Source organism: Esox lucius, chromosome 19 (assembly GCF_011004845.1).
Source record: "Esox lucius isolate fEsoLuc1 chromosome 19, fEsoLuc1.pri, whole genome shotgun sequence".
NCBI lineage: Eukaryota > Metazoa > Chordata > Actinopteri > Esociformes > Esocidae > Esox > Esox lucius.
Window position 1 is genome coordinate 15,342,745 of NC_047587.1, and position 12,915 is coordinate 15,355,659.

At 39.7% G+C, this 12,915-nt stretch overlaps 3 protein-coding genes across 3 annotated transcripts in view; all 3 read left to right on the forward strand.

Moving 5' to 3' along the window:
- The first annotated feature begins 647 nt into the window (after positions 1 to 647).
- LOC105018348 (probable ribosome biogenesis protein RLP24) lies at positions 648 to 2,986 on the forward strand. Its single transcript, NM_001304207.1, has 5 exons — positions 648 to 827; positions 1,537 to 1,650; positions 1,734 to 1,806; positions 1,922 to 2,071; positions 2,234 to 2,986. The coding sequence occupies exons 1-5, from the start codon at positions 747 to 749 to the stop codon at positions 2,305 to 2,307; spliced, it is 492 nt and encodes a 163-aa protein (NP_001291136.1). The 5' UTR covers positions 648 to 746; the 3' UTR covers positions 2,308 to 2,986.
- A 462-nt stretch (positions 2,987 to 3,448) lies between these two features.
- Positions 3,449 to 7,333, forward strand: arpp19b (cAMP-regulated phosphoprotein 19b). Its single transcript, XM_010883687.4, has 3 exons — positions 3,449 to 3,661; positions 4,235 to 4,357; positions 6,724 to 7,333. Exons 1-3 carry the CDS (start codon positions 3,599 to 3,601, stop codon positions 6,898 to 6,900), a joined length of 363 nt encoding a protein of 120 aa, XP_010881989.1. The 5' UTR covers positions 3,449 to 3,598; the 3' UTR covers positions 6,901 to 7,333.
- Positions 7,334 to 11,066: 3,733 nt separating this feature from the next.
- The window catches only part of LOC105018346 (unconventional myosin-Va), a 32,154-nt gene continuing 30,305 nt past the window's right edge, over positions 11,067 to 12,915 (forward strand). The window contains exons 1-3 of the mRNA XM_010883686.3: positions 11,067 to 11,264; positions 11,755 to 11,865; positions 12,744 to 12,915. Of these exons, the coding sequence (XP_010881988.2) occupies positions 11,238 to 11,264; positions 11,755 to 11,865; positions 12,744 to 12,915 (310 nt within the window). The 5' untranslated portion in view covers positions 11,067 to 11,237. The remainder of the gene's footprint in view (positions 11,265 to 11,754; positions 11,866 to 12,743) is intronic.

The window sequence follows — 12,915 nt, forward strand, 5'->3', positions numbered from 1 at the left end:
TATTCATCAGTTCTTTGGTTTAACATTTAACATAACAGTATTTGCATAATGTGATTTACATTTATAGGATTTTGATTAACTAGTAAAAGGCATTTTATAGTGAATTCATTTTGATGCCAAGTTACATTTGGTTTTGAGCTGTTTGTGAGGTCAGAGTGTTCCGTTGTGAGAAGGACTATGTTCATGAGATTATAAGAGAAACATTTAAATTATGACTTTGGGACTTTTAAACATCTGTTATAGTTTTGTTTCCTTTAAGATAATTTTGTTTTGTGTTAAAGCATTGTTTTCTTAGACGTATATATGAAAATACATTTTGAATATGTCCATTATTATTTAACTTTTCTTATTGTTATTTCCTGCTTCAATAAGGTACATTTATCATTTTTACTTTCAACTGATAAACATTGTTTGTGTCTTACAAAACCCAAATCACAATTATTTGATCCTCTCAAGATGGTCCCATCCTTTGAATTAAAATGTTCCTGAAAAGATTACCCTGTCAGCTGTCTTTTGTCATTCTCAGTATCGTTTATGCTAGTAGTAGAAAAATATTGCATATGGCCCTTCAATTTCTGGTCGAAATATATACGGCCTGTAGTTCAGGGAAACCTCCAGCAGAGGGCGGCAAAGCACCCGACACTTGTGACGTCTGCTATGACGAACCGTAGACGAAGACGCAGGGAACGCGTGGATGTAAATACGTAGTAGGCCAGTTAACGCGAACATTCTTTAAATTCTTAAAAATGCGTATTGAAAAGTGTTACTTTTGCTCTGGGCCTGTTTATCCTGGGCACGGGATGATGTTTGTACGTAACGACTGCAAGGTAGGACAATTTCTTGTTAGCCAAATTAGTTAACACTAGCTTACTAGTAGTAGTTATGGGCCGGTTGCTCCATGATTCTTTCCAGGTAATTTTTAGGTAACTGACTCCATTATACCTTCATGACTAACCCAATATATTTATGTAGTACTGACGACCATTTCTCTTTATGTGCCTATTTCTAAATATTCCCCAGCACCACTGAGATATATTACTACTAAAAACTTACCACACTGCCCAGTTCCGCGCAAACTACAGCGAAAATAGCCCTTACGGTCTAGAAGGGAATCGGGCTGATGTCAAAGTGACGTCATATTTTCGTTCTTGACTGACTATAAACCACCTTACCTAATGCAATCGGCAGCTATTTAGCTATATAATTATGAGAAGAGATATAGACAGAGATTCTGCATTTCACATTTGTATTCATATTTCTATAGCAAATTGGCTATTATATAGCAAGGTAGAATATATATATATATATATATATATATATATATATATATATATATTTATTATTACTGAAAATATGTAATTTTCAGTCAAAGCGTTTTCCCAAAATTCTGGGGCTTTCTTTACTTTTTGTTGTCATTGCTTCTTGTTCTTCATCATCTTGTTGTTGTTCTTCTGTGGAGTTTTACAGCAGTTGGCAACCAACACAATTGGTGCATTGCCGCCACCTAAATCTATCAGTTGTTCATTTTGTTTTCAGGTGTTCAGATTCTGCAAATCAAAGTGCCACAAAAACTTCAAGAAGAAGCGTAATCCAAGAAAGACAAGATGGACAAAAGCATTCAGAAAAGCTTCTGGAAAGGAGTTGACAGTTGTGAGTTACTTCACTCATGTACAGTTTGTATTAACCTATTACATTTTTTTTTTTAATCCACCAATCATAATGTACTGTTTCAGGACAACTCGCTGGAGTTTGAGAAACGCAGAAATACTCCGGTGAAATACAGGAGGGAGCTGTGGGGGAAGACAGGTACGATTCTCAGTATTCAGGTCCTGAAGAAACACATGCATCTTACTATACATGTTTACATTGCTATTGTTGCCAGGGGATGGACAACCTGACTTCTAACTTTCATTTCACACAGTGGAGGCGATGAAGAAGGTGGAGGAGATCAAACGTAAACGACAGTCAAGGTTCATCATGAACCGACTGAAGAAGGGCAAACAGTTGGAGAAGACAGAGGCCATCAACGAAGTAAAGAAGAACATTCATCTCATCAAAGCTCCACATGCAGGTGAGAGACCCAACAACAATAAATAAAGCAATACATTTTCTCCCCTCAATTATCCATTTAAATCATAACTAGGCAGTTGATTATTCTGTGTACAGCCTGTATAATGGATTGACTGTTGTACTGTTAGAAGGATCTATAATACATTTCCTTATTGATCTGCAGGCAAAGCCAAACAGATGGAAGACAAAATGGTGCAGAAGCTGGCAGAAGATGTGGAAATGGACGGTGCTGATTAATGTTTCTTTTGGTGAAACATTGTTTCAGTGACAGCCCATATGAAACAAAAATATCTCAAGAATGAGATTATATTTTGAGTACTTCGTTTGTTTTAAATTTCTTGAAAAGCAAATTATGTTGGCCTTAAAAATACTGTGTAAGATATAGGATGTGTTATTGTAGTGAATTAATAAATTGAGTTTTAAGGCAATAAGTAGAGTAGCATGAAGCTTTTTCCCAAGTGAAAGGTTTCTGATGTTTGGGTGTATTCTTTTTGCAAAAGAAACTGAACCAATATCATTATTTGTGTCATTGTTTTGTCTCTGTCTTGAGCTATCATGTTTCCCAAAATGTGTTATGTCATCTAGCTCATACAGGCTTGAGATGAATATTTTCAGATTTGCATTTTGATACAAGCTTGAGATCTGTTAACAGGAAATCCATGTAAAGTATGTGTTATACCATTAGGCTTCCATTGTCATATTTATATTTTACAATGTTTGTGATGTAATGAACATTTAAATTGAATTCTATTGATTTTCTTAAAATATCTACACACAATGGGTAGAAAAAAGGGCTTTATAAATACATTTGATTGATATAAACATGACTATCAAATGGGATCCCTTTATCGTGAACTATATATTTTGTTGTAACGTGATATGTGTTGCTTATTACGAATTAAACGATTCTATAGTCGAACGGGGTTGATATCAAGTCCTACCGTCAAAACTCGTGAAGCAAAGACATTAGAACGTGGGACCCCAGTCAGATATACTTTGGGGGAGAAAGAAATATGTTGCCGATATGCCGCGAAGTACATTTCGGTTATGACTGAACGGTGCACTCACAAGACCTGGAAGGGAGTCAAAAACCGAACATTAAAAGCATTTACCGTTTCATAAATTTTCCGTTTCCGTCTGAGATGACTTGTTCTTTGCTAAATCGTCTATTTTAATTGTGACATTGCGTCATTTTGAAGTGTGTGCTGCTCACATCCTGGCTTTCTACAAGAAACTTCGTGAGTCGTGATTATTGGCTTAGCAACCGCGTGACGCAACATGACAACATTAACGCAATTTGTCGACGGTCTGCTGGGCGGGGGCGTAATTGCGTTCCTCCGTTAATTGACCAATGATAATATTTTCTCCTATAATGTGTCTGCCCCACGCCGTCGAAACATACGACCATTTTTTTTAATGGGCTATCTTGTTGGTGGCCTTGTGTCTGCAGTGTGGTGGGAAAGTTGATTGGCGCTTTGTTTAACTTCAGTTTTATTGAAAAACGTAATATTTATATTTATTTTTCACTATGTCCGAAGAGATTGAAGGAACAAAGCCCGCCACCGAGGAGGCAACCCACGAAGAACAAGAGGTTAGGTTTGAATGATTTTGAAGCCAGCTACTAGCTAGGGTAATGCTAATTCAACATTGGTACTAGCTTGCTAGCAATTATATTATGTATGCCAAAGCAGGATTTAACTTTTTTAATTAGTAGTATCATCCTTTAGTATTTCACCTCTATCACCGTGTACAACATGTTTAGTTTGCAAGCAGCGCAGTGGTAGATTTCAAAATGTACCGGTGTCCTATTAGCTAGCTGTGTAACTTTGTTAGCTAGCTAACGTTAGCTAGTAGGACAATATTGTAGATGTTTTCCATATGGTTTGGTCTGTGTATTGTAAGTTCATGCTTGCCTGAGTTACTTTGACACAGTGCTGATACGCAGAAGTGCTGATGTCGCAAGGAAGAAACAAACCCCAACTAGTGGAGAATCAAATCAAAGTGCATTATTTCCTGAGATGGTTTGCCATCCTAACCGTGACATGTCAATCTAGAGATTGACAGAATCTACTCTGTCGCTGCTTGATCTGTGATAGTATGTCACTTCACGCCCATCAACTGTGCTGAGACTGTGCTGAGACTGTGTTGCATGTTGTTTACATAGGAGATGGATGATAAGATCATCAGCCCAGAGAAAGCAGAAGAGGTCAAACTGAAGGCCAGGTACCCTCATCTTGGAGCAAAACCTGGGGGATCCGACCTGCTCAGAAAACGGCTACAGAAAGGGGTGTGTTTGAGGTCTTCACAGATCCGAAAAGGACCAGATATCCTGGGTTCAATCAGACCTACTGTATTTGTCTGATTATGATTGGTGGCCTTTGGGTATGAAAATGGGTACCCCACTGACCAACAGAGATTTTAGACAATAGTTTTGTTTATAAACATAATAAAATGTACTACAAACATTGTTAGTGGACTAACCGAATAAGGGTAATAGAAATTGCTGGCCAGCCAGTGTATTTTGTAATAAGGAGCTAGATCTGATTGGAGCAATGGTCAGGAGCATGAATAATTGCTCTATAGCCTACTAATAATAATTGTAATGGTAATTAGTCCAAATTCTAGCTTACGCCTCTCTTTATTTATTTTGAGACCAATTATGTCAGGGCTGCCCAACCCTGTTCCTAGACATCTACTGTCCTGTAGGGTTTCTCTTGAACCCCATTTGTGTCCAACCTGATTTAGCATTTCATCCATCTAATTATAAGAATCAGGTGTGCTAAATTAGAGTTGGGGAGAGAACCTAAAGGGCAGTAGATCTCCTGGAACTGAGTTGGGCAGCCCTGCCGTAAGCTATTATTGTGTGACTTACACCGTTCATGTCATTAGGTGCAGTAAGCACTTGTTGTGGAGAAAGACACAGCAGTGTTAGTGTAGGCTTCAACTGAGTTTCTGAAACTTGCAGGTGTTGTTTGCTCACATGAAGAATAAATGTAATAAGACTGAACAGTGTGGCAGTGTCTACAGGCACATTATGGGCCTATTATCTGGAAATATTATCGGGGTGTGTCAGTGGGTGTTGGTTATACGTGTTACACACTCCAAGACCTGAGCTATATTGTTGCCTTGGCTTTAGTTGGCTGGCCAGTCAACTCAGGTGTTGGCACATTTCATGAAATTGCGCAAAAGTGAATGCAAAAAAATTGGTAAAAAACACTAAAAAAACAAAACTAATAATTGAGTAGTACTTTTCTTATGCAAAGCAACTTTCAAAAGTATTGGCACCCCTAAAGAATATTTAAAATGAAATCAAAGTGGTCTGTTATGAAACTATGCTTTTTAGTTGTTCTGTCCCCAGGAACTGCATTGATGCCTTTCAATGTCTCCTGTTTCCCTGGGGAATAAATATGAGGTCATATGCATATAAAATCCCTTTGTCATCTGTTACGATGGGTAAAACAAGATTTCTTCTCAAAATAGACTGATGGGTTTTGACCTACACAGATCTGGTGAAGGGTGTTAAAATATCCATTAACAGTTTAAAAACCATGTATAGTCAGGACAATAATCAAAAGATTTCAGAAGTTTGGAAAAGATTTGCCAAGAAGAGGACTGATGTGCATGTTGCCCTCACGCGTGGTGAGAAACATGGTGAGGGAGGCAGAATCAGGGGTTTATCGGGTCTCAGAGTCAACTGTTAGACGCCACCTCAACAAGCTCTTAGGAAGCGTTTCATGCCCTTATTGAGCCTAACCCACAAATTGTAGTGCTTATACTTTGCCAAACGTTATTTGAACTACAACTGGAATTGTTTTGTCAGATGACACAGACATTTAACTTTTTGGCCATGCTTACCATTGGTGTGGTTGCAGATTAAAAGGGGACTGTATACATGGAAAAGCAACTGATATCCACAGTAAAATATGGTGGTGGATCATGGATGCTTTGGAGATGTTTTGCTGTTAGTGGTCCAGGGCTTTTGTTTAGATTGATAGCAAAAAAGTTTTCACCGACAACAGGATATTTTAACCCACCGTCTGTTTGTTTATGCCTGGAAATTCAGGCAGTGAATTTACCTTTCCACAAGACAATATCCCCAAACATACCTCAAAATCAACAATTGTGGGTCCACAAAATTCCTTGAAAACCTGTGGTCTGAATTAAAGGCAGTCCACAAGTTCTAATTTAAGACTATCAAGGATCAAATCTGTATGGAGGAGAGGTCCAAGATTCCTCAGTGTGCTACAACCATGTCAGACTTTACAGGAAGTCTGTCTTTAAAAGCAGTTGGTAATTCTAACGCTAAATGACTTGAGTCATGTTATATTTTTGTGCATTAACTTGAATGAATCACCACGCCAGTTTATTGGCTTTTAACAAAATAACTTCAGGCTAATGCACTGTCACATGCTTTCGTACCATTTAAAGTAAACATTTTGGCCCAGTTATTGTTCCTGGGTTCAGCCTTACGTAAGTATAGAAATAAGAAATCAGGGCAATTGTTCCTAGTCGTATCACCTCTTTGAATGGTATGGCTGTTTTCTTGTATTCAGTGTTTTTGGAGCAGCTTGACAATGTCCGTAGTGTGATCCTGTGACATAACACCTTGTAATTAAAACCAATCCAACCTGTGATTTTCGCGTCTTCCTGCAGCAAAAGTATTTTGACTCCGGGGACTACAACATGGCCAAGGCCAAGGTGAAGAACAAGCAGCAGCTGCCCGCGGTAACCCAGGCGGAGAAGGCGGAGATCACCGGGGACCACATCCCCACACCCCAGGACATCCCTCAGAGGAAGCCCTCCATTGTAGCCAGCAAGCTGGCCGGCTGACGGGACTACCGATGCTTGGGAACTTTTTCCTGTTCTGTTGTTACCATTCCATTATTCCCCTTGTTCTCTCTCTTTCTCCGAGTCTGTTCCAATTCCTTTCCTTCCCATTTGCCTTAAGGAGATACCTTGTTTTTTTTTTGGCAGTGAAGCTATTCATCTGCTTTACAATAATGTGTCTCTGATTTGTATGTCTCTCTGTCCTGTGTCAATACAAGTGAAAGGTAGCTGTTACTGTAGCTCTAGTTTGCAGTATCCTTTTAACACAGAGACTGAATATTAATTAGTCTCTGGAGAAGTTGACGATTCCAAAATCCAGAAGTATCCCCTCAACCCTTCATTGTTTGAACATCATGATGTCGCTTGAACGTTTTACTGAGAGGTCTGTTTAAGTATTCTTGGGATGTAGCCAATAATAAAAGACAAGGCAGTGAATTCGGACAGTCTCTTTCTACTGGGCCTGTCATTAATCATATTTTTTTTGTTACCATATTATGTACATTTATTTAGAGAAGTAATATTTTGCGAATATAGTGAAATCCTGCAGAAATACTGCTGCCTGCAGAAATATTGCTGCCTGCAGGAAGCTGTCTTTGATATTATCTGACTGCAAACTACGGTAGCCTATTACTATCTATAGGAGGGAGACCGTAAATATTTTGGACCTGTTGTACTTTATCTGTCACGCCTAAGGACATTTCCTACCCCGACCCAATGTCTACATTGTTTGTGTTTTCATGCTAACAGCTTAGCATAATGTTGTCAACACGACGAAACTTGACTCCCTTTTCCTCCACTGTCAAAATCTGTTCTTTGTGTTGATGCATCGGTTTTAAAGTAGCCAGAGTTACGTTGACGTTCACTAGCTAGACATGTCACCGTGAATATATGTGACATGGGCTCTCGTAGAGACCATCCGGGCTGTGTATACTCTACTTCACCTCAACCTCGTCCTTGACCTCGGTACAGTTACGAGTCGCTGTTCTCTCTTGGGCAATACTTGCCCACTTGCTCCGGTGGGAGAATCTACTTGTCTGAAGTGTTCTCAATGTAGTGCACATAATAGAGGTTCTGGTCCGAAGCGGCGCTCTATATGAGGAGCAGAAAGCCGTTCGGGACGACGCTATCTGCGGAACTATCTGGCCTGCCGCCTTCCAAGATCAGGCCGTTTAAGATTCAGCGTTCGAGGCACTCGCTTGAATGAAACGTTGGTCGGATGGGTGTGCATGCACGTTGACTGTCACGTTGTGCCATTTGTAAATAAAATACTTTTGCACAATGGCTTTGTCTTGACTGTCTTGATTTTTTTAATTTTATTTACTGCTTCACGGTAGCAACATTGCTACTGCTGCAGTGTCTGAACATGTCAATCTTGTCACACGGAGAGAACAATGTATGGAGAGCTGGAGCATGGAAATGGATGATGGTTAGCGGCTACCTCAAGTGGAGTGCGTTCAGCCCCTTGTATTCCTTAGCATGTCGTTGCACTGAAATTGATTTCATTTTGATCTATCTACTTAATACATTCCGTAATAGTAGACTTTTTTTTCTTAACTGACCACCCCTTCCTGTCCCCCATACATCTGTATGATATCTCAGTAAAGGAAGACCAGGGAACTTTTTTATGAATCATTAAGTGGTGCAGTGATATGTGGTGAGGTAATAATACATCAGATATCTCTTATTTTGAAAATAACACTGGTTAAATATTGCACAATTCAGGTAAAGTCAGCTAAAGGTGATTAAAAATCACTATTTCAATAATTGATTTCCAAAGTCTAGGCCCATTAGCTTTCAAATCCATGGTTTCTGTGAGTAATTCTGAGTGCTAGGTTTTTGTTGACCCTTTGCTAAGCCCTGCCCCAGGCATTTGAACAATTATTCACAGCTGTCAAAGGCAAATGGTCAAGTGCCAAATTACAGCGATGGAGTTGCTATTAGCCCAATCAGTTCTGTGACATGATAGCCTCTCTTATTATATGTGCATTGGATAATTTATGTATTGTTTAATATTTATCATATTGATTCATCCAGTTTTTAATTTTTCATATCCGGTAACTATGAACAGCTAAAATCAAGGTCAGGTTATTCCAATTTAAAATGAAAACAATCTTGATAACCTGAATATTTTTTAATGTTACTTTTACATTTTTGACACATTTTAACATGTCAAATCAGGGCCATATTTCTGATAACATCAAAAATGTAAAGTGTTCTTTTTAAGTTTATGGATTCATTTGTGTGGTGAAAATGTGCAATTGTTTTGATTGTCATTACGCCATTAACAACAAACCCCAGGTCTGGTCTCTCACAATCGGGTGATATTGCAGCTCTGGGTTTTAAACATCAGTGGCCATGTGGCTTAGTAGCAGTAAGAGCAGAGACAGTACAAGGAACCAAGATCACCAACTCTGAGATAAAATAATTTGTAATGGCAGGCCCCTCTGTTGGCTTAATACCCAATACTTTGCTCCAGAGTGAGCATTCAAGCTTTTACTCCTGTCCTGAAACAATTTGTCAGTGAAGTGTCAATCTCTAGGGCAGTGTTTTTCATGTTTTTTATGTTTGGGCAGAGAGAGATCTAAAACATGCTGGGCAGGGTGCCTCCAGGACCAGGGTTGAAAAACACTGCTCTAGTGTACCACTGCATGGAGTCTCGGCATTAAACGGACCAGAGAGGCCCCTCCATAGAAAAGTTCTGACAATTCCAAGGGCCCATGACTGGCAGGGCCCCCAAAAAATAGGTAAGAGCTGCGCAGAAGGGGCTCAATTAGATTTTTCGTCATGCGGCTCAAAATTCCTGGCGGCGCACCTAGCAGCAGATCCTTTAAGTCCTGTAAGTTGCGAGGTGGGACCTCCATGGATCAGACCTGTTTGTCCAGCACATCCCACAGATGCTCGATTGGATTGAGATCTGGGGAATTTGTAGGCCAAGTCAACACCTTGAATTTTTGCCCCTGACCTGACCGCTAGGGAGCCCCCGACGGCCACAAATCAAATTTTGCTCAGGCCACCCAAAAGACTAGAGCAGACACTGGGCTTCAGGGGGAGGGGGCTTCAGGGGGAGATCATGTTTCTTAGTAACCAGACAGAAGAGAGAGGGGGCGACTATTTCATTTGACAACAAAAGCCTATGTGGCTTTTATAGACCAATAGAAATTAAACATTTTAGGATTTTTTTTTGTATGGACACAATTATTTCTGGTGTTAAAGTTATAGCAAATACTATTATTCATATTACTGCATATGTATTAAGGATACTTTTTGATATTACAGTGCATCTACATATTGCCCCTTTAATAATTGGCTATAGTACCTGATCTAATCGGTCAGAATAAAAGTGGAAAACGAACCCAATGGGACTGACTGTGTAAACCAGCCTTTTTGGCAAAAATGGAAGTTGCATCTGCTACCGAAAGGCAAGCAGCTCGTGCAAACAAAACATTTGAATAAAATGACCAAAGGTTGCGGTGTGGCTCTTTTTTAGGACGTCTGTCTCTGAGTTTCGCTTTAAAATATTTTCTTAACCATTAAGGGTGTTGTTTCTGAGTCGCAAATAGCTTTACAGCAACCAAATGATAGCCACACAGTCAGATTCCATAGCAACAAAGATCGGATTTTTGCTTTAACGCAATCATTTAAGGTTATTCATAAGCCATGAGGTTAACAGTGTGGCTAACTAGACTTAAGGTTAAGTTTAAATTAAAATGTTAAGCAGACAAATTGTTGAAATAGAAAAGAGTTGTATTTATCAGTTAGTCCCTTGATTCTGAAGTCTGTGATGTGTTTTGTCGAATGGGTTTCGTTCACTCGGAGCTAAAAAGACTGTCCTCAAGTACAGGTAGCAAGAAAACAGACACTCAAGTTTTCCTACAGTGTCACTCTTAGGAAATTTTGAAACGTTGCGGTCATGCTTCCAATTGGTTCATTTATTCCCTCTTCACGCCCAGTAAAAAAGCAGTATTTGTAAAGTAATATAGGTACTAAATGTATGCAATAAAAAATATTTGTATGTAAGTCCGTGTAAAAAAGAGCGTTGGTTGAAATCAGTTCGCTTCTGAAGCAACCTGAACGTATGTTATAAAATGATATGGCAAGCTGCCACTGGGAGGCAACACATAACTTTCAAGGCAACAGTCAACGCACGCACGGAACAAATATACCCATAATGCATAGAGACAGTTCATACTTTTAAAGAAGTATGGACATTCTTGTTACCACGTCGCTGCTACTTCTATTTGTCTTTCTCCAATTTCTTTTAGATTTTTCTGTGTTTTAAATGCGTCGCAAATGAAGAGACAGAGGCAAAAGTGAAGAGTGGATACTCGGCAGTGAATATCATGGCAGCTTCTGAGCTGTACACCCAGGTAGGCTGTAATAATACCGGATTAGGTGTAGTTGGCAATGTGTTCACGATCACTAACTGAGAAACGATAACTGTGCACTTCAATACCGGTACATTATGAACTATGGACTTTTAGTTCTGATCACCACAGACCAATCAATGCATCTTAGCAATAGCTGCTTCAGACGGAAATTAGTGTTTTTACTGTGAGAATTTAGTGCTTGATGAAATATTATGAGTTGCATTAAGATTTTTAATGTAGCATTTTTTTGTTAATTCGGAAATCAAGGATGTTATCATAATCAACTTCTATTTTCATTTTAATCCATGGTCACATTATAGTTTAAGCAACTTATCAGAAGTATCACAGTTAAAGTACAATCAAATATTTTAGTCTTGACAGTTCTGTCCATTGACTGTTTAATAATGGAACTGAGAAGGAGCCTGCCAGACTAAACCTAATGTGGCAATGTGTTGATACATGCCCAATGCATTAAACTGTCTCTCTGCAGTATGCCCGGGTCTGGCTGCCCAATGCTTTGGAGGTGTGGAAGCCAGCCGAGCTCACTAAGGACTATTCCCCTGGAGACAGAGTTCTGTTTCTGCAGCTGGAAGATGGCACGGTGAGATGTGTGTGTGTGTGTGTGTGTGTCCGTGTGTGTGTGTCCGTGTCCGTGCACACATTTAGGGCTGGTACCATACCTATATCCCAATACTGGTTATAATAGTGGCAGAAAAAACTAAACATGAAGTGGATTTAAGTTAATAGGAAAAGTAGCCAACCTTTTCATGCACCCTAATGGTTAAGAAGATAATTATTTTGTTGCGTGTGTCATGTTCCTGCCCCATTTCATCACACAGTGGGGTACAGATCGCCTTTGGCAGAAAGAGACACTTCCCAGATACGAACCCATACTGCATGTGTATAAGCACCCTGGTGGGCAGCGGCTTCAACCGCTGGGCCACTGTAGGCCTCCGAGGTTTTCCAGTTAGGTCCTCAGACATAGAACCAGACAAGAACCAGACAAGAACCACACCATAGCTCAAGTGCTTTCACTCAAACCCTTCTGCTGTGCTCTGCAGCTGTAGCCTCAAGTTGAGTCTTGTTCACCGTGAACCTCAGGTATGAAAATAGGTCCATGATGTTATCTGAGTGACAGGCTAGCAATAACCAATTGAAAAGCCTACTGTCAACGAACACATGGATGAATTAACCAATGAACATTGGGGAACAATATTTCATTAGTTATCAAGAGTTGTATTTAATCGGAAGACACTGACCAGTGCTGTAATTTGTACGTTTTATTTGCATATGCATCTGAATATTTTTGCTATTTGACCTGGTTCTTTTAAATTTTCTTTAATAGCTAAAATGTTTTTAACTGTGCTTCTAAATTGTGTCGCCCTCCATTTGTGAATGTAGACGAACCATGAAATTACTCTCTGTATGTTGTTGTCATTTTTGGGGGTATTGGTTTATCTGATGCCTGTGTTTTCCCAGGATGTGGAATACAAGATTGACCCTCAGACAAAAAGATTACCCCCTCTACGGAACCCTGACATCCTGGTTGGGGAGAACGACCTCACTGCTCTCAGCTACCTCCACGAGCCAGCCGTGCTGCACAACCTCAAAGTGCGCTTCGTGGAGTCCAAGATGATCTACACCTACTGTG